General features: G+C 40.9%; 1 protein-coding gene across 4 annotated transcripts; it reads left to right on the top strand.

Annotated features, from left to right (window-relative positions):
• The first annotated feature begins 312 nt into the window (after positions 1-312).
• Positions 313-23,480, top strand: FERMT1 (FERM domain containing kindlin 1). 4 transcript variants are annotated; one of them, XM_052784057.1, is made up of 15 exons: positions 313-415; positions 4,208-4,380; positions 7,206-7,439; positions 8,986-9,132; positions 9,724-9,937; positions 10,944-11,046; positions 12,648-12,755; positions 13,661-13,792; positions 13,933-13,982; positions 16,152-16,276; positions 17,604-17,710; positions 18,451-18,672; positions 19,346-19,470; positions 21,423-21,564; positions 22,841-23,480. In XM_052784057.1, exons 2-15 carry the CDS (start codon positions 4,230-4,232, stop codon positions 23,012-23,014), a joined length of 2,034 nt encoding a protein of 677 aa, XP_052640017.1. In that variant the 5' UTR covers positions 313-415; positions 4,208-4,229; the 3' UTR covers positions 23,015-23,480. The 4 variants fall into 4 exon arrangements, with proteins under 4 accessions (XP_052640017.1, XP_052640016.1, XP_052640015.1 ...); XM_052784056.1 differs by having other exon boundaries at positions 339-419; XM_052784055.1 differs by having other exon boundaries at positions 352-415; positions 4,208-4,301.
• Positions 23,481-24,322: the final 842 nt, after the last annotated feature.

The raw sequence follows: 24,322 nt of genomic DNA, 5'->3' as shown, positions 1-24,322 counted from the left end.
AGCCGTGCCTCAGCCACCTCCCCCAGAAAGGGCTTTTTCACGCCGCTACTTTCCACCTTCGCCAGCCCTGCTGCGGAGAGACCGCGGAGAACGACGCGGGCGGGCGGCTGCCGGCGAGGAGGGGAGGGGAGGACAGCGCTCCCCGCCGGCTTCTCCCTACCTGCCGGCACGGCGGTGCTCGCCGAGCGGAGCGGAGCGGGGCGGAGGGAAGGGAAGGGAAGGGAAGGGAAGGGAAGGGAAGGGAAGGGAAGGGAAGGGAAGGGAAGGGAAGGGAAGGGCCGCCTACCTCGGGGGTGCCGGCGGTGGGGCCGGGCCGGGCGCCGCTCCTCCCCTCCCCGCCTCTCAGACGCCAGGTGGAGGCGAAGGGAGCGGGAGCCGGGCAGGGAGGCGAGGGACGGCGCTGCCATCGGAGACCGTGAGTGAGCGAGCGAGCGCGGGCGGGAAGGGCTGTTCGCCGCCGGCGGGGAAGCGCGGGGCGGGAGCGTGCGTGTGTCCCCGGGAGGCCGGCGTGCGGGCAACCGCGGAGGGGCCGGGGGAGGAACGCCGGGCAACCAGACTATTATTATTATTTTCCAGCGCTTGCAATCGCTGCGGTTTGATCCGCTCCCGGCCCCCCGCGGGGAACCTCCTCCCCGGGGTCACTCCAGCAGCGGCAGCCTGGCACTTCCTCAAACGCCGGCTCTGCCCTCGGAGCCGGGCGGGAGGGAGGGAGCGCGGACCGGCGCCTGTTTACCCCGTCCCTCCCAGCAGTTACCCTCTCAAAGATGCCAGGGCGCTGCCTGTCTTAGAAACAGTCAGAGAAACACCATCCTCTGCCTTTCCCCCCTTTCCCTTACAGCGGATCTATTCCCGCTCTACTACGAGTAACGTCCTCCTGTGTTTCCACACCAAGTTTGAAGTTCAGGGCTGTGAGGGCTAAAATGTAGGGAGAGCTCAATCTGCAGAGTAATTGCTGCTTTTTTATAGCTGTGTTGGCTAAAATGCTCAGCAGAAATACCGACTGGAGGCAGCAGTAGCCTGAAGACATGTTTCTGGCCTTTTTGATCTCCCTGTAACCAGGCCATACAGCTGCAACCCGACTGGAGCCCAGGAATTGGGGCGCGTTCCCGGAGCAGATCCAGTCTTGACCTGAAGGTTTTAAGACATGGAGCGTGCACAGCCTGCCCTGGCAGTTTGGGGTGGTTTGGGTTGTAATACACAATAGTCAGTTGCCCTTGTTGCTTAGCTTGATGCTTTTTCAAGACTAGGCTTTGTTTGTGCGGAGTGCTCTGATAGATTTACTAGTGTTTGTGTTTTCTTATCATCAAACTAAAACCTCCTGGTTTGAAGAGGAAGTGGGGAGGAGAGCAGCTTTAGGGAATGATGGAGTGCCAGGATTAGCTGCGCTGAGGCCATGGTTTTCCAAGCCAGCATGAACGAAGAAAGAGTTTCACCCACCCCTTGGGCTGCTCATTTTCACCTGTGTCAGCACAAGCATTTGTATGCAGAATTAGACCGGGAAGCTAAACCAAATTTAAAAAGGAAAAAAAAAAAATCCAGATCAGCTCCCAAATGTTTCCACTGGCACAAGAAGGCAGATGAGACTGCTTCTTTTCTGTAACAATACCAGCTTATAGTGGACTAAGCGTAGGAAAAAATATAGTTCCTCTGCCAGATTTCATACCTATGCTTCTGAAATGAAATCACATAGTTCTCATGCTTAGGCCAGCTGTAGATTTATTTATTTTTAAAGCTGTTATTGACACTTAGGAGCGTGACTAGTGGCATTTTGACTCTTCTGAAGTGAAGATTTTTGTTTTGCTATGCATACAGTGCAATGATAACTGTTCTCTACACCTTGTACTGCCCTCCTGCTGAAAGCCTCATCTGCCTGGGAGACCATCTTGGGAGCTGTGTCTTGGACTCTGTGCCTTCAGGAGAGGCACAGCCCTTCCTCTCCACTGGGTACCCCCTGGTCTAATGCATACCTAAGCTAGTAAATCCATGTGGCACACAGCAGCACAAATTCAAAATCCCAGCTCTATCCCAGAGGTCCGAGAGCCATATTTATTTTCCAGTGTCCAGCACGATGTCTTTATTTACCAAAGCAAAACAAACAAACTTCTTGGATAAGGATCAATCCTTGTTGGTTTAGTAACTGTTTGGTGAAAAGGTGTAGGCTGGCACATCCAAGAACCTAATTAACAATAGCATTTGTTCCTCAGTGTAAATGAGCCTCTTGGAGTCATATGATTATGAAGTTGCAATTTGCTGAGTGAGGGCTGTCTATAAGTCATCATGATTTTAGAATTTCAGGGCAGACTCCCAGCACTGTTCTAGCGAAACTCCTTGGTAAGGTGATTTTCCCCTAAAGGGATGATTTTGAACTGGACAGATTGTTTCATTTATATTGTCATTCATTTAGGGGGGGATCAATCTTTAACAGATACAATTTCATTGCCTTTAACTTTGGAATCACTTTTCCTTTTTAGCAGAATTTGTCATTACCACCATATTTCTATTATCCCTTTGATATTGAATTTTATATTGGTAGGATTGACACCAGGCATGGCCTAGGCCCAAACGAGTTCAAGGAACCAATCTACAGATTTTATAAGAACTCCACTGAAACAGTTAGATGACTTTGATTTATGTTGTACTCCATAATACAAATACTGCATGATACATAATTTAACAAAATATCAGAAGTCTTCCTGTTGAAATTCTTAAACCATAAGACATTAAGAAACATGAATAACACCTGAAAATCTGGGGAAGATTAAGCTGTAACAGGCTGGCTGTTCAGGTACAAGAACCTCCTTGCACCTCTGGAAGGGAACATCAGAATTAACATTGTACTGGGCTCTGCCCGGGAGTGGTATCTTTTGGCACTAAAAACCTCTTTTATTATCTAATCAGTAACATAAAGGTTTGTTATTATAAATTGGACAAATAGGTGATCTTAAATTTTCACCCTGTTTCTAGGCATGCTTTATTTAACCTTTAGCTTAATTTTACATTAATGTAACCTAAGCTAGTCTGATCTTGTCCTGCAGTCAGTCCTAGAAAAGGTCGTTCCTTCTCTCACTCCTCACCTGTGACAACTGTCCTTGATTTTTCTGGGTTTGACCTAACTTTTAGGCTAAAGGTTTTAAATTACTAAATACTTCTTTTTTAAAAGATCTACAAGTCTGTTAATGTTGTTACAGCCCCTCTAGCCTTCTTCGTAAACAACTCCTAGTTATTTTTTGTGTTAGAAGCAGTCTGTGTACGGCACCTTTAACAGTCTCTGTCTGTGACTTTGGTTCTCAGGTACTGCTGAAAGTCTGCAATAAACAGAAGTCACCCACTTTATTGCCTAAACTTCAACTGCAAAGGCTTGTTTCTTAGGGTTCAGTTTGACAGGACACTGAGTGCTAATCTGGTATCTTCTCTCATTGGTTAAATATCACAAATCCTTCCTGCAGCATCAGTCACCTTATACCTACAAGCTCATTCTTCAGTAACAAGCAGAACTCTCGTGATGATAACCAAAGCTTCTACTTTGAGCATCTTCTCTGGTTTGGCTTGGCATGATTACTGTTTACCTGTCCTCGCAGGAGCCCGGTGGGATCTCAGACGATTCACCCTGCTGAGACAGGATACATGCCTACATCTCTGTGCAAGAAACTGCAGATATGTGCCTAGATATTGCTGGCAGAGAGCCATTAAAGCTATTTGTCTCACCTTACATCTACTCAAATAGGTAAAATTGCTCTCTGATTTTGGTCCCATGGGACCAAGCTGGCAGAACTCCGAGTGTAAACGTTCATTTGCAGCAAAAATTACAGCTGTAAGTGTACAAGTCAATGAAATTCCTTTGTTCACTGGACAGATTGCCAGAACAGATCCCACCCACAACTGCAGGCTTTACAGTGTCCAGACTGACAGATTAGTACTGTATAGTGGGGAAAATCTGGGGAAAACTGGACTATCTCTACCCAACTGGAGACACTTGAGTTAGGGGGGGGATCAAATAAAACCAAAAAATCCCACATGCCTATCTTGCAAGAGTAATCACAAGAGCAGAGTCTAGTTCAGAGGTAACAAGATTACATATCTGAAGTTCCAGCCAAGGCTACTGCGAAGTCTTGGCAGCATGGATGTACTTTGAGACTATGGAGAAATGCATTTGTTTCAGAGAGTGGAGGAAAAAAATCCTTTTTGTTTGTTTGTCTTGTTTTTGTAGAGCTTACATAGACCTTTCCAAAATGATTTCCTCAAGTGAATATGGGTCTCACTCCTGGGAGCTCTTGGTGACAGTTGATCATCAACATGAAGAGGTACAAAAGGAATTTTTACTGCGGGTCACAGGGGACCTTCATATTGGAGGAGTGATGCTGAAATTAGTAGAACAAATCAGTGAGTAAAGACCTGTTTAATTTACACAGTGTTATTAAAATAATACAAGCAGCTTTCCTTCTACAAAAAGAGGCTCCTGCCATTTTGAAATGGCACTGCCTCACTTACTTCTTTGTAACGGTACACCGAGCACGTAGGTGCTGCAGACTCAGGGTTTTCATGTGGCCAGAACCCCTCCCTGTCTGTGACTAAAACCCACATACTATCACAGTGCAAACAAAACTTTAGTTTGTTTTTGTCTTCCAGTTAGACAAATATAATTGGCCTAGACTAACTATTCAACTCCCTTTCCAGACAGACTTACAGGTGGCTAGTTTGCGGAGCAATAAAGGTAGCTGATGCCCTATTTATCCACCTGCAGCAGTCAAAGAGACGGGATTAGTTGTTACAAAGGCACTTCAAAATTTACTGTTTCCTGTGCTATAGTGGCATTCTAGCCAAAATCTGAGCTACCTTATCCATTGCATATGTTCAGTAGGGAACAGCTGTGAGGAGCAGAGACTGGCCGAGTCAAAGATGGGAAATGGAAGGTTAAATGTCCTGTGTACAGTCACAGCAAGTTAGCACTACAGGCAATAAGAGAATCTAGGTTTCTTTAACTCAAAGCCATCAAATGGAGCTGCGTCCCAAAATAATCACCTGCACTCTGAGGCTGCAGAGTAATAGATACAGACAAGATAGTATGGTATTTGATTATTATATCAATGCCACAGGCTTTTCATATGCAACTCATTCTTCAAGAATTGGTTTTATTCCTGGAATTCTTAAATCTAGAAGTCTTCAGTCACCAACATCACACAGAAAGGAACCTGTCTGCTAGATTAGACTTGCCAAGTGGGAACACCATGAGCTTTGTATTACTATGCATTGCTCTAGAAATACAAGATTTGTGGCAACAAAAAAAAATGTCAAAAAAACCTCCATGAAACTTTAGTCTTTTTTACATAGCTTGACTTCAGACAAACAGGAAGAGAAAAACTGAACTATAATAAAACCCTTCAGCAAAATAGCATCAAGAAATTTAAAATCAGCAGCTTAATAATTTCAGAGTTCTTACTGCCAAGTGAAAGGTTTTGTTTTCAAATGCAGATTTTGAAGGAAACAAAAGGGAGATGCACAAGATATTCTTTCCAAAAGGCTCCCATTCAACAGAAGGACATTTTTACACCAACACCCTTTGTGATGGAAAAGCTCTACTTGGAGATAGTGGTTTTATCAAGGAATCTCTTTTCTAGCATTGAAGCAGGTAGTAAATCTGTGATACATTTCTACCAACGTCTCTGTATACTTACACACACAATTCAGCCAGCAAACCAATGGTAGCTGGAGTTCTCACTGGGTCAGAAGACTAATTTTTCACAGTATTTTTATAATTAGTGTGAAAGCTTTCTATATTAAATAATATTTAAAACAAATCTGTAACTAAGCAATTTGTGTCAGCAGCTCTCTTGAGACACAATTTTTACCAAGAAACTCCAAAATAGGATAGGCCTCTACCGTGTTATAGACATGGTGAGGAATAGCCTCTACCTGGCGGAGCTAATGAGGAGGAACAAGAAATGATGCAGAAGACTGAAACAACTTGACCAAGATCACACAGAAACTTTACCTGCTACTACACATCATTGGCATCTGGGAAGTCATCTCATCTTGGAATTCCCCATGAAACTGAGAGCAGCAATGCTTTATCTCTTTCCTTATGCATGTGCTTCTCATGCTGATTTACTCAAGGTTTTGACACCTTTCAGTCAGGATTGCTTACTGCTCAAGAGTAATCAGAGAAAAGCTCCAAAACTCTTAATGTAAGTCATGAACAAAGTCTTCTATCTGTTCTTGATTCAGCAAGCCTTACTTTATCTGTATGTTTTCGAAGTACAAAATACACAAACATTTTTTACTTAAGCAAAACACAGGCAAGTCCTTATTAGTGAAACAAGACAGTCATCCCTTGGCAGGCTTGTCTTCTCTGAGAAGTTTCTGTAGGCAACCCTTGCCAGTCCCTGGTCAGTCACACCAGCCTGCCCTCCTGCACAGGCTAATAAAAGATTTAACTGTACCATATCGCATCATGCCCATTCTACCTCCCTTACAAGTTTCTACTTCTCTTACAAGTTTCTCCATCCTGTGTGGTAGAGAAGGTCATCATATTTGTTAGAGAGCTTGTTAACTATTTCCTGATTGTCACAGGGCTTACTCCCAAAATAATAATTCTTCTCCTTGATTATTTAAAGAACGTTGCCACTGTAAAGTTGTCCTAAGTGGGCTGCACTCAGGTGAACATCCATGTTTGTCTAACTGTGCAGCCACAGAGAAAAGCTGAGAACAGCCCTTAGCTGTTGTCACCAAGGCTTCAAGGGACTCACTGCTGGTTCTTAACACTATAGAGATGAGCTGTTCAGTGGTGCTTCCCAGGAGACTGTGGAAGAACTTGTGCCCATCGGGGTGCACACAAGGTTTTGCAGGAGGATTTTCAGCTTGCGCTGTCAAGTTGTGAAGTGGCTACCCTTGTTACTAGTCTGTATACCAGCACAATCCAAGCAGCATTGGACCATGTATAGCACCAGATTCAGGAGAAGCACTTTCCCTACGGATATCTGCAAGATTAAGGTAGTGCCACAGTCAGCACCCAGGTTAACTCTTCAGAGAAAACAAAGTTAGTTCCCAGTGACTGCCACAAGTATTCAGCAAATGGGGTCTAGGTCTCAGGAACTGTAGTTGCTGCTTTAATGTAAATAAATTCCCCTGTTTGCAGAGCACTGTTTCCAAACCAAGTTTTTTGTATATTTGCTCCATAGTTTATTAATAACCATTTTGTATTTTCCTAGAAATTTCACAAGATTGGTCAGACTATGCTCTTTGGTGGGAGCAAAAAAAATGTTGGCTTCTGAAAACCCACTGGACACTCGATAAATGCGGGGTGCAGGCAGATGCTAAGCTGTTCTTTACTACTCAGCACAAAATGCTGCGGCTTCGCTTGCCAAACATGAAGACTGTGAGACTGAAAGTCAGCTTCTCTTCTATGGTATTCAAAGCTGTCAGTGACATCTGTAAAATTCTCAGTAAGTAAAGCTAAATCCCCTCTGGCAACTAAGTTGGAGCATTTTATTAGGTAACTTTGTTTTGATGTGAAGTCCTTACTCACAAAACTGTTTAGCTCAAGGAGAAATTTGATGGAGTTGACCCAAGATCAAAAGACAGATATTTTCGGTTTTTAGTATCCAGTGCATGTCAGTTGTTCTCAGTTTTGTGATAACTGATGCAAACAGTATCAGAAATGGGTCCCATGAGCTGCAGGAGTACTGGATAGTCAAAGTCCTGTTGACGGTTTTGTAGGGATCCTTGTCCTCCTTGAGCAGGACTCAGTCCTGCTTATTCTACGCCATTGACTAAGAGCTTGAGCTTACCAATCTCCTACACCAGCCTTCACCATAGGCAATTTTACTGGTGTCAACTGATTTATCACCTATTTTCACTAGCATTAATGATATTCAACTTGCCCTATCAGTTATATGTATTCACTTCAGAAGGAGCACGTTTTAAATATTCAAAACTTTTATATGCGCAAACCTCTTCAGACCAGGGCATACCTAACTACCTCACACAAGCCCATGAATGTGTTGCAGCACTGAGTCCCCAAGTCTCTACTCTTTCCAGTAACGGAGCACCTCCAAGTAGAGATGAGGTTTTGGAGCATGCCAGACCTGTGTGCCTGTGATCAACAGGAGTAAGTTGAGTCTGCAAACAGCCTTCAGAATCCCTTAGTTTTAAGGTAAAATGGGGATTAAAATCCTCATTTTAATTTAGATCTTCAAAGCTTAGCCCAGTAACACATTAATCTTCAGAAGGAATTTACCACCTCATATTGACCACAATGCAGCTTTCAATTTCATCTTCTAGCAGTGGATTGTGAAAGGTATAGTATGTCTTTATTATACTTAACAGCTCTGATAACATGATGCCATAATGGTTCAACTGACATTTGGCTGAATTAAGTATTTCTACCCACAGTTTTCTTCCAGACTGAGTCAGGACAGGAACCCTGTAACTTTCCTCATGAGTGAATACTGTCAAAAATGTCTTTGCTTACCCCAGGAAAAAAGTGTTTTTCAGAAACAAAGTGCCAGGTTTGCACTGACAATACATGTCTGAATCAGTAGCGCATTATGAAATAGTATATAGCCAAGACAGAATCTTGTACTTGAAATATAGTGAATAATAAAAGGCATGAACTTCAAATACAGTGGTTCCATTTCTGTTCCTGCTTATTCATAAGTCAGACATTTCATTGGGGTTATTATGCTCAAAGGTGATTGCAGAGCCATTAGGGAGAAAGAGTTTTTCCCTGGTGTTCTAAAATACAGTTAGGCTTGCTACAAAAGCAGGCTTAAATCCTGTCAAAACTCACTCTTACAGCCCAAAGTCTTTGGCCTTGTTACTGAATTACTGGATTTTCCACGACTACTGCTTTCAACCTGCTAAAAATAAAATGCAGATTGCAACATGGAGCTTCCCCAAATGCTATTACCAACCATGGGCTTTTTTTGGATATAAACTGCTAAGTTTCAAATGTTTCATCTTGCTTCGCTTCCCAAATTGCCATTGTAGATATTAGACGGTCAGAAGAACTCTCTTTGTTGAAGCAATCAGAAGACATACTCAAAAAGAAAAAGAAAAAAGACAAGAACAGCAAAGAACCAGTTACAGAAGATATTTTAAACCTGTGTAACTCTCCCGTGAGTTCTGGATTATCAGGTAATGACAAATCAATATGATTTTCTTCTTCTGACTCAAAGTCAAAAAGAAGAAGAAATTCTTTTTTACACAATTAAAACCAGGGAGACCAGTTTGATGTAGGATGGTAGTCAGAGAGACACAGTTGGCCTGAAATTAGTGGCTTCAAGAAGTTACTGAAATCTCCAATATATCAATATTTTTCTGTTGTCTTTTAAAATGTTTTCCTTTCCATTGATATGAGAAAGGCCATACCAGAAAACAGGTGACAGCTGCAGCCCTGCACACAGGATGTGCTGCTGGTCTTTGAAAATGTGAGACCAGTCTTAAAATATCCAACAAGTTTGGCAACCTGCAAGGAAAACAAGAAATAAAGGCTTGAGAGTATGTGTTTCCTATCTCCAATACAACTGAGATATCTCACAGAACAAGAAAGAGCACTTCTGTCCCTGAGGTCACTTCACCTGTGAAAGGACAAGGCCTGCTGTCAACAGCAGAGATAGGAGATTGTCTTGAAAGAAAAGGGTTGGTCTTTTATGATGGAAAGTGGTAGACTACCGAAGTCTGAAGGCAGTTTTCCCTAGAATAACACATTATTCTTTTAACTTGCAGGAAGTCCAGGTTTCTATAGTAAAACCATGACACCTGTTTATGATCCCATCAGTGGGACACCAGCTTCTTCTACAATTACTTGGTTCAGCGACAGTCCCTTGACTGAGCAGAACTGCAGCATCCTTGCCTTCAGTCATCCCAACTGTTCTCCGGAAACACTAGCGGAGATGTACCAGCCTCGGACTTTAGCTGACAAAGCCAAACTCAATGCAGGGTAAGATGCCTCTCTGAGATCGTTGTGAGCTGGCTTAACAAGGGTAGCATTAATCCAGCTTTTTAAGCGTAAAGCAGAATTTGAAAAAAAACCCCTGATATATGGCTATATTGATACTTAAAAACATGCTTTGATCTAGGTTTTGTTTCAGAAATACTTACTCTTTTTAATCTTTTTTCCTTATACAACTTTCTTGGTTAAGCAATTTTGTTTTAAAGTGATGAATGATGCAATTGTGCAGGCTCTGGACTAAATTCTGTTGTTAGATGAAGGCAAATGCAGTTTAGCACTGTGGGCACAGCTAAAGGACAGTTTGGATAGCAAACTCTAAAGGCTTTAAATTGACAGTAGAAATATACATGTGGATAAATTCAATGAAGCTCTAATGCATTACAAATAGGTGATTTACTGAGTTATGCACAAGCAAACGTTGCTTATTGTTCACCATAGAAGAATACAGAGCACTAGGGGGTTTAGTGGTGCAAGTGTTTGAGAGGATTGTCTCTCTAGCATTAAAATGTGGCTTTGCATTTTTAGAACTGTGGAGTGTTTAACAGTGACTTCAATATTTTCATTGGATTTCACTGGAGAACAGAACTAGGTAGAATTATAAAACAGCAAATACTGAAATGAAAAGCGGGAGTTCTAAATATTACAGGCACACTTTTGCCCTGGCTTAAATGAACCTCCCATTTCTGGAGATCAAGAAGAAAGAATCTTCTTGGCATAGGTCACCCCACAACTAGTTACTGCTCAGTTTCTGGCATCTACTCCTGATGTTTTCAGTAGTGCTGGAGAAAAATATAAGATTGCAGGTATTGTGTTTATACAATGAAAGTGGGAAATCCATATGAACGTTCCACCTTCTTGAGTCACATGAATTTTCCCCAGACTTGCAGAAATTAGAGCTATTTGTTCCCACTTCTGTGTTACAATTACATTGGAGCTCTGCAGGTGTGATAGTTTTTCCTGTACAGATGAATCTGTGGGTTGTTTTCTTCCACAGCTGGCTAGATTCATCTCGATCACTTATGGAACAAGGCATTCTGGAGGACGATCAACTTCTTTTACGCTTTAAATATTACACTTTCTTTGATTTGAATCCAAAAGTAAGAGCTTTGTTTTTATTGCTATTCATTGTTTGCCTGCTTTCATGTCAAGAAGCTATAGCACAAGGTTACCAGATTTTAGCTAGGATTTGTTACAGGCCCTTCAGAGATCAAATTCAACTTCTTCCCCTCAGCTAAGGCTGCACTTTTCCCCTCTGGACACTGAATCACCATTCCTCACCTGAAATAAGATCTTAAGTATAACGATGAGATCTGAAGAGCACCAGAAACAGTATCCAGATTTCCAGAGGGGCTGGCTTGCTTTCTGCCTCTCTTTTAACAAGAAAAACTAAGGGGAAAAGTAAACCAACAGTATCCTAAATGCTGTAAAGGTATAAGCCCTATTTTTGAAAATGGACTTAAAAATTACATTTATGTTCCACTGCCCTTCACTGAGTATTAAGCTTTTCTGGGCTGAAGCCCTCAGAAGCACTCAGGCATTTAAATTTGTTTCAATATGACTGGGTGATTAAATACCTTTGGAAAGTTCAGCAACAGTGTTTAAGTCCCATTTGAAAACAAGGCTTAGTCTTCAAAAATCACTTCAATGTTTTTCTCAGGTTGCCTCTCGTTTGCCTTTATTTCCACTGAAAGTCAGTCATGGTGGTTGTGTTAAGCCAGTGTTTTTACGGCTGGGGTGATACATTTAGTGAAATTAAAGCACAATCATTGACCAGCGTAAATTAACAAGAGTTCAAACATGAATTTTAGAGGATTTGGCCTTCACATTGTTATTTTCTGTAAATTCTGTAAAACTCTCTCATTTCAGGCATCTCAGATAAACAGAAGGGCACTTTCTAGTTCAGGTTGCATGGTTTGGGGTGAAAAGCCATCCCCACTACAATTCAAGTACGTGTCTCAACTTCAGCAGCCCAAACATTTCCCTTCTCTGCCCCAGCCAGCCATGGAGCCATAGGATGAAATAACACAAAACAGCTTCAGGCAACTTAATAGCTCACCACCACTGGGAGAGGTCGTGCTCCAAGGTTTACCCTCCCATCACCTACCTTTCACCAGCTCTGGGGCTCAAATATTTTTGTGAGGCACTTCAGCTTAATAACCAAGTAGATAATAAGGAACAATCACTATCCAAAAAATGGATAGTGAATTAAAGCAGTTCACAGCAGGATCTGACAAATGTCAAGCCAGTGCAAAGATAGAGCCAGAACCGAAAAAGCCAAGAGCAGAAGAGGGGAAGTAAGGAATAAGAGTTTCTGTCTTTTGGCAGTAGCAAGCTGTTGAATGTCACGTTCATATCAGCCATGTCACATTATTTTCACTCTCATAGTGTGGTTTCACATTTCAGTTAAACCAGCCCAAGGCCTACTACTACAAAAGGGGATGTCTTAATCTCCCCTTCTGCTTCAGCCAAGGACTCCTGATTAATTTTTGGTTGGATCAGCAAGCCACTGTGACCCTACACACAATCACATGAGCTAGTAGAAGAGAAGGATGGGAACATACAGCAGGGTAGAGGTGGCGGGAGGAAGGAAACAACCTTTATGGCTTCAGCCCAATGTTAATGTTAGATCAGCTGCACCTCATCGTGAATCTTTATCCTGATGGTCATTAATGACCTATGTTGTTCTTTTTTGCTACAGTATGATGCAGTGCGAATAAACCAAATATATGAACAAGCCCGTTGGGCCATCCTGTTAGAAGAAATTGACTGCACAGAGGAAGAAATGTTGATCTTCGCTGCACTACAGGCACGTACTTGACCCAAGTTGCAAAACTTGTTTCTTCAGGAGGCAGGCACAAGCTAGGACAAGACTAGGATAGAGCCCAGGCCAATAGCTCTGCTTGGATTGGGGGTCTGCTGTTTGAGTGAGAAACAATAAGCAGCATCCTTCAACTAAACCAATTAAATTCAGTAGCAGCTCACCATTATTCAAACTGACACATACCATTATGGAACCATTTACTAACATTATCTAAAGCAAACTGTACCCAGGACGTAACTTTGATACCAGTTAATTCTGAAGGGGATTACTATGAAGTTTTGCTTCCCATACTCACAACCATCCTGTCGCATAGTCTTCCTGAAATTTCTCTAATACATAAATACATACGTTCACAACAGACCGAAAAAAAGCTATAGCACAATGTGAAGATAGGGAGGCTATGGAGTACATAGAAATTTAACATGACCTAGCATGGCTTAGTCCCTGACTGTAGGTAATAAGGCACAAATGTTTCTTAATAATAAATTCCTTCCTTTTAAATGTAAATGGAGCTGCCAAAAAATTCACAGCCAGACACTGCAGAACACCACAGAACCTCGCTGCCAAGTTTCCACCTGATATGGATGGCACTTACAGCTGACAGTACTGGGGATGCAAATGTTAGCACTGAGTCAGCCTTACAGAACAGGGACGATTATACAGTGAAGGACTAGAAACACTGGCAATCAAAATAGGAAACTGTTATCAGTAATTGCAGTGGAGATCATAGTGGACATACCTGCTTCTTTGTGAAAAACCCCATGGTTCCACGCTGCAGAACTTTACGCAGCTGTCCAAGACCCAGAAGACCAAATGGCCTATTTTCATATGCTGTGATTGTGTGTTGCTAATTGATATATTGACTATTTGATATTGATGTTTTATTTTAGTATCATGTAAGCAAGTTATCATTATCATCAGAGGCACAAGATTTTACCTGTGAATCAGAAGTAGATGAAGTAGAAGCTGCACTTTCTAATCTGGAAGTGACACTGGAAGGTGGAAACGCAAGTAACATTTTGGTAGGTCCTTTCGGATCCCAAAATTGCTTTCACTGTGTCAAATGCATTGACTCGGATGAGCCTCCCTGGTTCCTGATTTTTTTACAGAGTTTGATTACAAAGTGCATTGTACTAAAATTATTCCTAATTGTTCCTGATAGGAGGACATCACAGACATCCCGAAACTTGCTGATAATCTCAGGCTAGTTAGGTGAGTTATTAAAACTAATAATAAAATATACAAACCAAAAAGCTTAAGCATACAAGAGATCTCTTGAGTTTTTCATTCTAGATCCTACGGTTCTAAATTAACAAATATACCAGATAGATCTAACTAGCCTAATATCATCCTCTTCAAATCTTTCTCTTACTGCTTCTGAGCAAGATTCTCAGCAAATCTTTCTAGCTCTTGGGGTGCTGGGGTAGCTATAATTACACTTATTAAAAGACCAGGCTCTTCATATTGCCTAGTGCTCATCAATCATCAACTCTAAACAAGAGAGTCTACAATTTTGTTTTCAATCACACTTTACTGTTTTTTGCCAATGAAAAACTAGAAAAAACTTTCAGCTCTCCCTGAGAGGAATTTCTGAAAGCAACCCTGGGGATTTATTTAGTTTTTTAAACAAAAGAAACAAACAAATTACCCCTTTCTAACCAAACACGGAATCTGTTTTTTTCTAATATCAAAATGAGTTTCTGTGTTCCCACTATAATATCTTGATTTATGGGTTATTTAAATGACTGCAGTGACCTCAAGTCTGTAATGCCTTTTATCAGGAAACAGTCTTTGTGTTTGAGAAAGATAAAGATTTCTATTGCACAAATATTTATCAGATTCATTCTGTTAACAAATTGTACTTGTAGTCAGTGAACTGAAAATTGCACCTGAAAATTTTTAACTGTTGTTAACTTCTAAGAAATGTTAATTATTAATTTCCAATTAGGGATTTTATTTGACATTCGAATTACTAAGGTGGCTTAAGATGAAAGGAAATTTAAGCCTTTTAAGTTCTATCAGTTACTTGCCTCTAACAATGGAGTGTTTATTTTTCCTCAGAAGTACGCGGTTTGCTTTTAAAAGCATTCAGCAGTTATTTTTCATCATGAAAGATTTCCTATGTACATGCTAAATCACTTACTAAACCTAAGACATTGTAGAAACTAGGTAAGGTGTAAAACATTTCTTTAAGGGAACAACATTTTGTTACTATAATTATTTGATTAATTGTAAACCTAAATGCAAAGCTCTGCATGTCATACTGCTGACTCTATTCATATAGTGAACTTTTATTCACATTTATTCACAGTAGGCACCACATTAGCACAGTAGTAAATACTGCTTTCAGGTGGGTGACAATATTGTGGAGAATTACAGTATTTTTTTTTAAACCAACAAAAAGCTTTCAAAAAAGTTTTCAGCAACATTTTTTGGATAGAAAAATAATTTTAGTAGTCTAAAAAAATTATAGTCCCTTATTTTTGAAGAATGTCACTGTATTGGAAAATTAAAAGCCAAAATATTTGCCAGTTTTGAAAATCCAAGTTTTTTTTTAATTTAAACATAAAAATCACCATTTTCTAGAAAGGATTCTAAACTAGGATTTCTAGAAAGGCTCTGGAGAAGGCAAGAGTGGGTATAATAAACTAGTGTTTTCCAGCTAGCTTTCTACTCTTTGTACCATCATCTTAGGTTTAAAGGGAAGTACTAAACAGACAGTGGAATTTTTTTTTTCTTTTTTCTTCTTTTTAACTTCATTGTTGACCTTTGTAGCTAGTTGTGAAGTATTTCTCTACTAAAGTAGTGCTAATACCTCTGGTTTTCCCTCCTGAAATATACTGAACCTGGAATTTCATTTCCCCGTCCCTGTTCCACCCCCTGCCACCCGTGGCTTTGTTAGTGTATTCTTAGTAGAATTAATTATGATTTTTATCTCTTACTGAAGAGAGGTGGGGCAGGCACAATGATTATGTCTGACTATTAGTATCTATCAGTTAATTCTCAATTCCAAAGCAGGTATTTTTAAATTTACTCTATGAAAGAAATCAGTTTGCATTAGCAAAGTATTGAAATTAAGTAAGATAATTAAAATGAGGATTTTATCCATCTATATACCTGTGTGAGGAGCTGGAGTAACACTGCCCTAGTGGAAGAAGATGGCTTAAACTATTACCTTTTCTTGGAGTGCTACAGAACCTCTATAAACTTGGGTGCAATGTTGGTTCCAGGTGTTTGCCACCCCCCTCATTGACACAAGTATGAGTAACCCAACTAAAGCCATGTGTATGACCTCAAAGCAATTTGAGATCCACAGTAATATTTGTGACTTAGCAATTTGTACATTTCCATATAAACAAATGTGATTTTTTTTCCATTTAGGCCCAGGAAGCTGTCACTCAAAGCTATCAAGCCATATTGGTTTGTCTTCAAAGACACTTCAGTATCTTATTTTAAAAACAAGGAATCCGCACAAGGAGAACCTATTGAGAAACTAAACCTAAAAGGTAGGAATTTTCTTTTCCTTTCTTTCCTTTTTCTATTGCGTTCGTGAACTGAATAAATCAAGAAATCCCTGCAAGACTCAGGAAGGCAAGCATAGTAGCACTTACTCTTGGAACATTTTCAGTTATTGAGACTCCTAAGCAGGCAGACCGCATCTGCAGAAGAAGCCTAAACAAAAAGGATTCAATAGCTTAGCCCAAACCAAGATTATCTGGACCTGGCTTTAAAATGCCGTGTACTGCTGAATTCACTTAAAGATGAGTCAGATAGAGAATGTGATCTGTGTGACACTTTTATTTCCAAATATTTTTACTCTATGTTAAATAGTAGTACTCACCTCTGTCCTTGGCAAACGCACACTGGTAGTAAAGGATTATGGATGATGCAGTGGACAAGAATGCCATAGGTTGCATGTATATACTGCTGTGCAGGGACAGCTCCAAGACCTTCTTTGGGCCTTGCTCGTTTCACGTGTGGGGATTTCCATAGCTCAACCAGCTTTAGGTACTTCTGGAGTAGAAACGCTGGGTGTACACAGGGCAAACACCAGCACCATATATAGCCTCCATCTACATCTACTCCTGCAGGGACATCATTTGTTCAGCGTCAGGGAAACAGTGATGCCCAGGATTCATCCTAGAAGAAACTTTTGAAATAGAAAGAAGATTGACCCCTGTGAACAAATGGCTCTGCATACCTATCTGCATATCCTCAGTAGGTCAGATAAATGCATGGTAAAACTAGCCAGGGTGGCTGGAACCTCACCAAGTACCCCACAGCCTTGGTGTCCCTTGACACAAAGGGGAACTGTAGGCATCCTCGACTCCAGCTGAATCCAGAAGGCCTGTAACACCACCATCAACATGAAATACCAGGTTCCAGAGTTCTCTGGGATCCCTGAACTGGCCAGCTCCGTTGTAGATGTCACCTACGTCCCACTGGCAGTACTAAGTTTCTTCCGAAAATAGAGTCCAGGCTTTCAAGTCACTTAGGGTAAAATTTCCAAAAGTGCCTATCTTATCAGTTCCTCTCCATTTTAAGTGTTGAGCGTTTCCTAAGATCAGGCTGAGGTTTTGAGAGCACTTGCATCCTTCTTCTTCCACATTGACTAATATGCTCTTTCAGCTCAGAGCATTCATCACCCTGGCAAGCCAACCAGGCAGTGAACCAGAACAGAAACCTTTCATTAGGCCTCAGCTTCGAAAGTCTTGGCCCTTGATCTCAAAGAAAAACAACCATTAAGTACTGTTCTTTAGTATTAATCAGTACTTAAAGTTAGTGATGTAGTAATTAAATAAATTCATTTATTTCTGATTCTCTGTGATCTAGGATGTGAAGTTGTACCAGATGTAAATGTTGCAGCGAAGAAGTTTGGAATCAAATTACTAATTCCTGTTGCTGATGGCATGAATGAAGTATATTTAAGATGTGATAACGTGAGTAATCAGACAAGGGAAAGTTTGTATTCCAGATTGATTGGCAGACTGTCTAGAAGACCCATTGCCCTGTTCTAGAATTTGTATAGAAAAATAAGGATGCTGCAGAGACTTTATTATCTACATGTTTAGTAAAATTTAAGAATGATGTGGTGTTCTAACAAATACTTAATGGTTGAGGGGATAAAAGGACAATTATTCTGTGTTTATCATCAGTTTCCAAGTAAAGCTGCTAGAAAGAAAAAAAGAACAAACAATCAAAAAAGTAAAAACAGGTTGCAGTATTTTGTTCCAGTGGTTTCAGAGGACTAAGGTTTGGGCTTTGTTCTCTTCTTTTTTCTTAATTAGATCTCTCCCCATTCAGATGAGGGTAGCGTGATAAGGATCTCACATGAGTTTTCAATTTCAGTTTATTTCATTTGTATTGAAAAGTATCAATCCAAATTGTGTAAAAATGTTCTTTAGGTGGAAAACAGTCATGCAATAAAATTTCCAAGAGACTCTATTCCAAAGTACTGGATTTCTTTGAAAATTTAAAACCTAACTATTCTGCAAAGGCAGTCCTGTAGGTGGAACTAGCCCAATCAGGGAAGAACAATAGTACTATAGTAATTGCACATCCACGCAAATTAAGCGGAATAACTCCAGAGTGGTTTTATCGCGCAGTGAAAGGTGCATGAGCAGTAACAATCTTCATAAATTGTTTGTCCAAAAACATCAAACAATTGTCTTTGTTGCAGGAGAATCAATATGCTCGGTGGATGGCTGCTTGCGTTTTAGCCTCAAAAGGCAAAACAATGGCCGATAGCTCTTATCATCCTGAGGTCCACAAGATCCTTTCATTTCTAAGGATGAAGAACTGGACCATGTCTCCCCAGGCTGTCTCTGATCCAGAAAGCATAGATATGAAACCAGAATGCTTCGTCTCACTACGTTATACCAAAAAATACAAGTCTAAGCAGGTATCCTGAGCTTGATGGTTGGGTATGGGTGGTTCCAATGATTGCTTAGGGGTGAGGCTGGATCGAAGCAGCATTTGGAAACCATACAGTAGAATCATCTTGCAGTACTCATTTGTCCCTTTGCAAGAGGCCTTTTCTTTAAACTGAACACAGAGGCAGGTCTCTCAGCACTTCTTCCGAGTACTCCTCCTACATCCACACCGCCTCCTAAGTCACTCATCATGTTCTCCTCCTGATAACGCTGTCCCTGAAAGTCTCTTCAGAGTAATAAAGGAAGGTTTTTAAGGACAGGAAGTTACTGTCTGCATCTTAAACAACAGTGTCTTCCTGTCCTCTTGGCCTGGGTGCCTCTCCTTCCTCTCCACCTAATTCCTTGTCCGCTGCTTTTGCTGCAAAAGAGTTCAGCCCACCCATCCTCAGGACACAGTCTCCAAAGCAGTATACTGGAGCTCGACCCAGTGCAGCACAAACCTGGACCTGAGACCTTGCAGTACTGTTCTGCCCTTGTAGCTCAGGATCTGTCCCCAAGTGCTCTCTGCAGTACATCTGCATCAGCAGTGACGACCAAGTGTCTGAATGTGGCATCAGAGCTAGTGATGTTTGATTTAGTGAAAGCAAGGGTATTTTTGTTCTCCAGTCAACTGAAAAGTTTTTCTCTTCTTGTGTTTCTCAGTTGGCTGCTCGTATTCTGGAAGCCCACCAAAACGTATCCCAGATGACCCTAGTGGAGGCCAAGCTGCGTTTTATTCAAGCATGGCAGTCCCTCCCCGAGTTTGGCTTATCCTACTACATTGTAAGGTAATCACACTGCTACAGCAATGTCAAGCTGCCATAACATGTTCACGCTCAGTGATTTGCAGGAAGTTCTTTGACTCCCTGTTCTGGAAACATTCTCTATTTTTTCCCCCACAGACCTTTTTTAATTCGAGTAAATTCCATACTGCTGTTTTTTTCTATAGCAGTAGCACTCAGTAGCTCCACTTCTGGAGTGAGACTCTCCATTATGTCTGCCTTCATACAGACCTGTTGGGTTTTGCCTGAAGTAACATATCACTGGGATTAAACCCTTATTGACATAAACTCACTAAAATGTAAAAAATCCATGTCTTGTTGGTGTTCTCAGGTTTGCAGTATATTTGTTCATTCCAACTCTTGCTCGCTGGATTGATCAGATTTTATGATCAGATTTTTTGGATTTTGGATCAGATTTTATGATAAATTGGATCAGACTTTGTGATAAAAAGCTTTTTGCTGAGCATAATTTCTTCAGCATTTCATTAAGAAACAGCAAACACGATCCCTTTTTTAGGTGAATCTGGAAGAGCAGTAAGCACAAGAAAGGTCCTGTTGTGTTCACAGCAATTTCCCTGGACACTTACCTTGAATATGGCAGGGTTCCAACGTGCATTCTTTCTTCTTGACAAAACACCAAAAAACTGAAAAGTACTGACACAACCATACTTGGAGGCACCTTCCTTAATTTGTGCTTAACACCTCTTCCAGGGCTACTTAGGAATCATCTGTGGTATAAATTGAACCAGCTGGGAACCATTCTCGGGCACAGAGTCCAGCTGGCATAGAACAGCCCACATCTGTACTATTAAACTCTCTGACTTCCCAAAACCCAGTAGCCTCATGTGAACTACCAGATCATGTTGGTCCTTGGATCTTCCAGCTCCTGAGCTGTACCTGGGAGTCATCTGAGAGAGCACTGCTTGGTTGCTGCCAGAATTCTGCCTGGGACTCTTCTAGCAATTGAACAGAATACAAGTTCAGTGCCCAGGAATGTTCCCTGTCACTATTTAATTTACTAACATAGATATAGATGTTTTGCCCTATCCGTCAGCACTAATTCTGTTAAACAAACAAAGCCGACACCTAAACTGCATTTTGTAGCATGAGCAAAACACCTTGTGGTGATTTTCTACAAACTGATGAGCAGTATCTCAGTTGGGGCATTAAGTAAGGCACAAATTTGGTCCAGGTCACATTCTTTCCCGAAGGGCCAGCTTCATCTAAGGAGAGAAGGTTCAGCAACAGGATCAAAAATATTGGAAATATTAACAGCAGACAGATGAGATTTCTTCTAGCTTTCAGCATGAAGGTAGAGGAAGGTGGTTTCTTTACCAGAGTAATCTTTTCCTAGCTATTTCCAACTCAGAAATGTCTGTCCCCTGAAACTTCTGATGCTTTTATATTTATTTTTCATCTCTAATCAGAAGAAAGTTGAAATGTTAAAATGGCTGAATATTTTTGTAATGTGGTTTATATTCAGAAACATGCATATATCACTAACAGTTGTTTCAGTAAGTTAATAGCAATACATAATATAAAATATTAAATATATTTTGATATGCTTATATAATTTAGGTGAATATAACTAGAAGAACATGTTTCAACATCAGTGAAATGAAGCAAGGAAAATTATTGTTGACACTTTTCCAGTAAAAATATAATCAAATTCATGCATTTTGGCAGAACAGTAATTTTTAGCAGAAAACAATGAATTGGAAAGATTTCAGCCAGATCTACCTGCCTGATTCTTTTACATCTTATACCATGGTTCACCAGCCTACATTTTTGCTTTATAACAAATACAGTTCTAAAGAAGGGTCCAAGCTCTCCTCAATCCCAGGCTGTTGTGACTTCTCCCACATTTTCTGCACTTTCAGAGGAGGGCAGGTGAAACATTTCTCTAGACAGAAATTATTGCAAACCAGATCTGCTCAAAGGTTTTGGGTTTTTTTCAGGTTTAAAGGAAGCAAAAAGGATGATGTGCTTGGGGTGTCCTATAACAGGCTGATACGAATAGATATAGCCACAGGAGATCCTATCACAACATGGAGGTTCTCCAACATGAAGCAGTGGAATGTGAACTGGGAAATACGCCAGGTAAAACTGGAACGGCTCTCTGCATTCAGTCATTACATTTCAGACACTGGAGGATGCTTTCAGAAAATCTTTTCAAGCCTCAGAGCGAAAAGATTTTGAATGTGTTGTGACATGTTATTAAATAAGCTGTCTAAAATTTTTCTTAATGGACTCTGTAGTCAAAATTCAGAAAGGAAAATATCTCCAGTTTAAAAGGTTCCTACCAAGCTTATTCTTTATAAATTGCCCTTGATTTTGATGGGGTGAAATACTCAAAGGTAAATTCCAACCCATTATGTTTACTGCTCTGTCACAGTAAAAATCTCATTTTAACTCTGTATAGTGTAGCTCATGCACCATCCTCCAAATTGTGGTGATTCAGTGTCTATTAGAGACTGAGGATACAGGAACCCAGTTTGTCTTTCAAATCCCAAACTGAGATTGCAAGGCCAGGGTGCAAGCTCCTCTGTGTCAGTATGCGGTCCTGAGAAAGAAGCTCCGTTGTGTGATTTATACTGGGATGCTCCTGACCCTGATGAAGGCTGCTCGGTGCGGCCAGCTGTTGCCCAGCAGTCCACTGGAGAGTTTGGGTTTGAAAGCTTGAAGCCAGCTCTGTAAATTGTAGATTTCTGGGGTGGAATTAGCGTGACCTGATGTAAATTCAAGCAGCCTGGAAACTGCTTCTGCTTATACAGTTTTCCACATCCACCTGCAGGAGCCAGGAGAGATCAGATACAATCCCTAATACTCTCCTGCAGTACTCCCTGTGCCAGAGCCTGTAATGCTGGGGAAAGCTGTTGGGTTTGCTTTAAATCCCTCCCAAAAAAGGCAGAATCCACAGTTAGCAATTAACCCCGGTTTGCTGGGTTTCAGAACTGACAGTAGCTGGAAATAAAAACCTGGCCCCCAAAAGCAGATTTAAGGTCAGCACGTAACAATGAAGAGTATTAAACATTATTGGTTAAGTGTACAAAGAGTCGGGAGTGACATTCCTGCTCTTCTCAGTGTTCACTTTATACGCCATTAGAAAACCTAGTTAAAAGCATGTTTTTGTTGCCTGTCTAAACAAGCAACAAGATTTTGACCACAAGAGGGCCCTGCCGTAGTAGAAAATTAAGAAACAGGCAGCCAAACACTCAACATCCTGCAGACCCAGAAATCTTTACAGCTCTTGCTTAGCAGAGACAGGTACTGCTTTATCACAGCATTTGTGGTCCAGCTGTGCTCTCCCGCTTGCTCTTTTTTCCCAGATGCAGCCTATCTCTGTTCCTGATTTTGCCGTATGTGTTTTCTTTAGGTTGCAATCGAGTTTGATCAGAATGTATCTATCGCTTTCACGTGTCTGAGCGCAGACTGCAAAATCATCCATGAGTATATTGGGGGCTATATCTTCTTGTCAACCCGCTCCAAGGACCAGAATGAAACACTGGACGAAGATCTGTTCCATAAATTAACTGGAGGTCAGGAATGAGGTGAAGTAAACTCTCTTCCCTCTGCCTGCTTCTCCCCACAGCTAAGACGACCAGAGATTAAACAAAAATCTCTCTGATAATTGCTGACTAACAAATCTTGTACATGTCAATCCATCTTGTAATATGACTGGACTATTTACAGTTTTTGTGAAATATTGAAGCCAAGGTCACTGGATGCAGTATGGCAACTCCATCATCAACACTAGGAAAATTAAATGGTCTTTATTTTCCTTTTGTACAGCTAGAAGTTTTTTAATAAACAGTGTCTAGCCACTGGGCATTTTTGAATCTAGTATTTTTAATTACAACAGTCTGTTTAAGCATCCAGAACAAGTAACTTGAGGATACTGTACAGCAAATTTTTTATCTGTTACAGCTGTGCAACTCCCACTGTTGAACTGGCCATTGTTAGAAAGGCCAGCATTTAGCAGAACTAAAGCTGAATAAATATGTATTTCAAAGCTACATTACTTGTCTAACACTTGCACTGGGAACAGAAAACATTCCATCAGTGTTTCAAAGTCCTACAGACTGAGCTATCACAACCCAAGTAGTGATTACACAACTGTTCAAAAATGGAGCACCTGTGTCTACCTTCATCCACTTAAGCAGTTCCCTTAAAGCCAGAGAAGCTACCAGACACCTAAAACAAAGCATTAATCTTGGCAAAACTGGATTCAAAACACTGATCTTTTGAGGAACTTTGTTAATTACCAGGTTGAAAAAAATGCTTTAGGTACTATTTAAAATTATTTGCTTGTTAAAAAGGCCTCTGAGTGTAGGCCTTTCTATTTTCGGTCCGTTACTCTGTTTCACCGTGACATCTAACGAAACTAAACTAAACTTGTTCATGAATGAGGAGCTGAAATGCCTGTAGAAATTATCTTACTCATGTATGTAACGCAGAATACAAACAGATTACTCAGTGATACTGTGCCTGAGGAACAGACCAGCTCTGCCTGCTGGAGGGAGCCACACATATCCACCAAGTTGAAAGAAATTTGGTTCTACCCTGCAATGTGTAGTGATTGGTAAAGCAAGGAGAGAATGAAGCTAGGAGGGTTCCTGAAACTGCTGGACAAACCAAAACTGGTTTCACATATCTGAAGAAATACAATGGACAGGTGTTGTCATATCACCAAGAGATGTTGCAGAAATCACTGCCTAATTCATAAATGTCACAGGGACTGGATAGCCCTGATTTTTCTGTCATGTCCTCTGCTTTTCTCCAGTGCCTGTCAGTAGGCTGCAGTGTAATCACTCCCAATTTGTGCCAGTTTAAACAAACTAGCTTTACATTTTGCAAA

This window comes from Harpia harpyja, chromosome 4 (genome assembly GCF_026419915.1).
Source record: "Harpia harpyja isolate bHarHar1 chromosome 4, bHarHar1 primary haplotype, whole genome shotgun sequence".
Classification (NCBI taxonomy): domain Eukaryota; kingdom Metazoa; phylum Chordata; class Aves; order Accipitriformes; family Accipitridae; genus Harpia; species Harpia harpyja.
The sequence above is the reverse complement of the archived record's forward strand: the minus strand, read 5'-3'. Positions and strand labels throughout refer to the sequence as shown.

What these genes read in the sequence shown, in the direction of transcription:
- FERMT1 (XM_052784054.1), top strand. Translation starts at nt 1,817, where the DNA reads ATGATAACTGTTCTCTACACCTTGTACTGCCCTCCTGCTGAAAGCCTC. An exon ending in GATAATCTCAGGCTAGTTAG is followed by an intron (nt 13,983 to 16,151) that starts GTGAGTTATTAA and finishes TTTTCCATTTAG; the next exon opens with GCCCAGGAAGCTGTCACTCA. An exon ending in TATATTTAAGATGTGATAAC is followed by an intron (nt 17,711 to 18,450) that starts GTGAGTAATCAG and finishes TCTTTGTTGCAG; the next exon opens with GAGAATCAATATGCTCGGTG.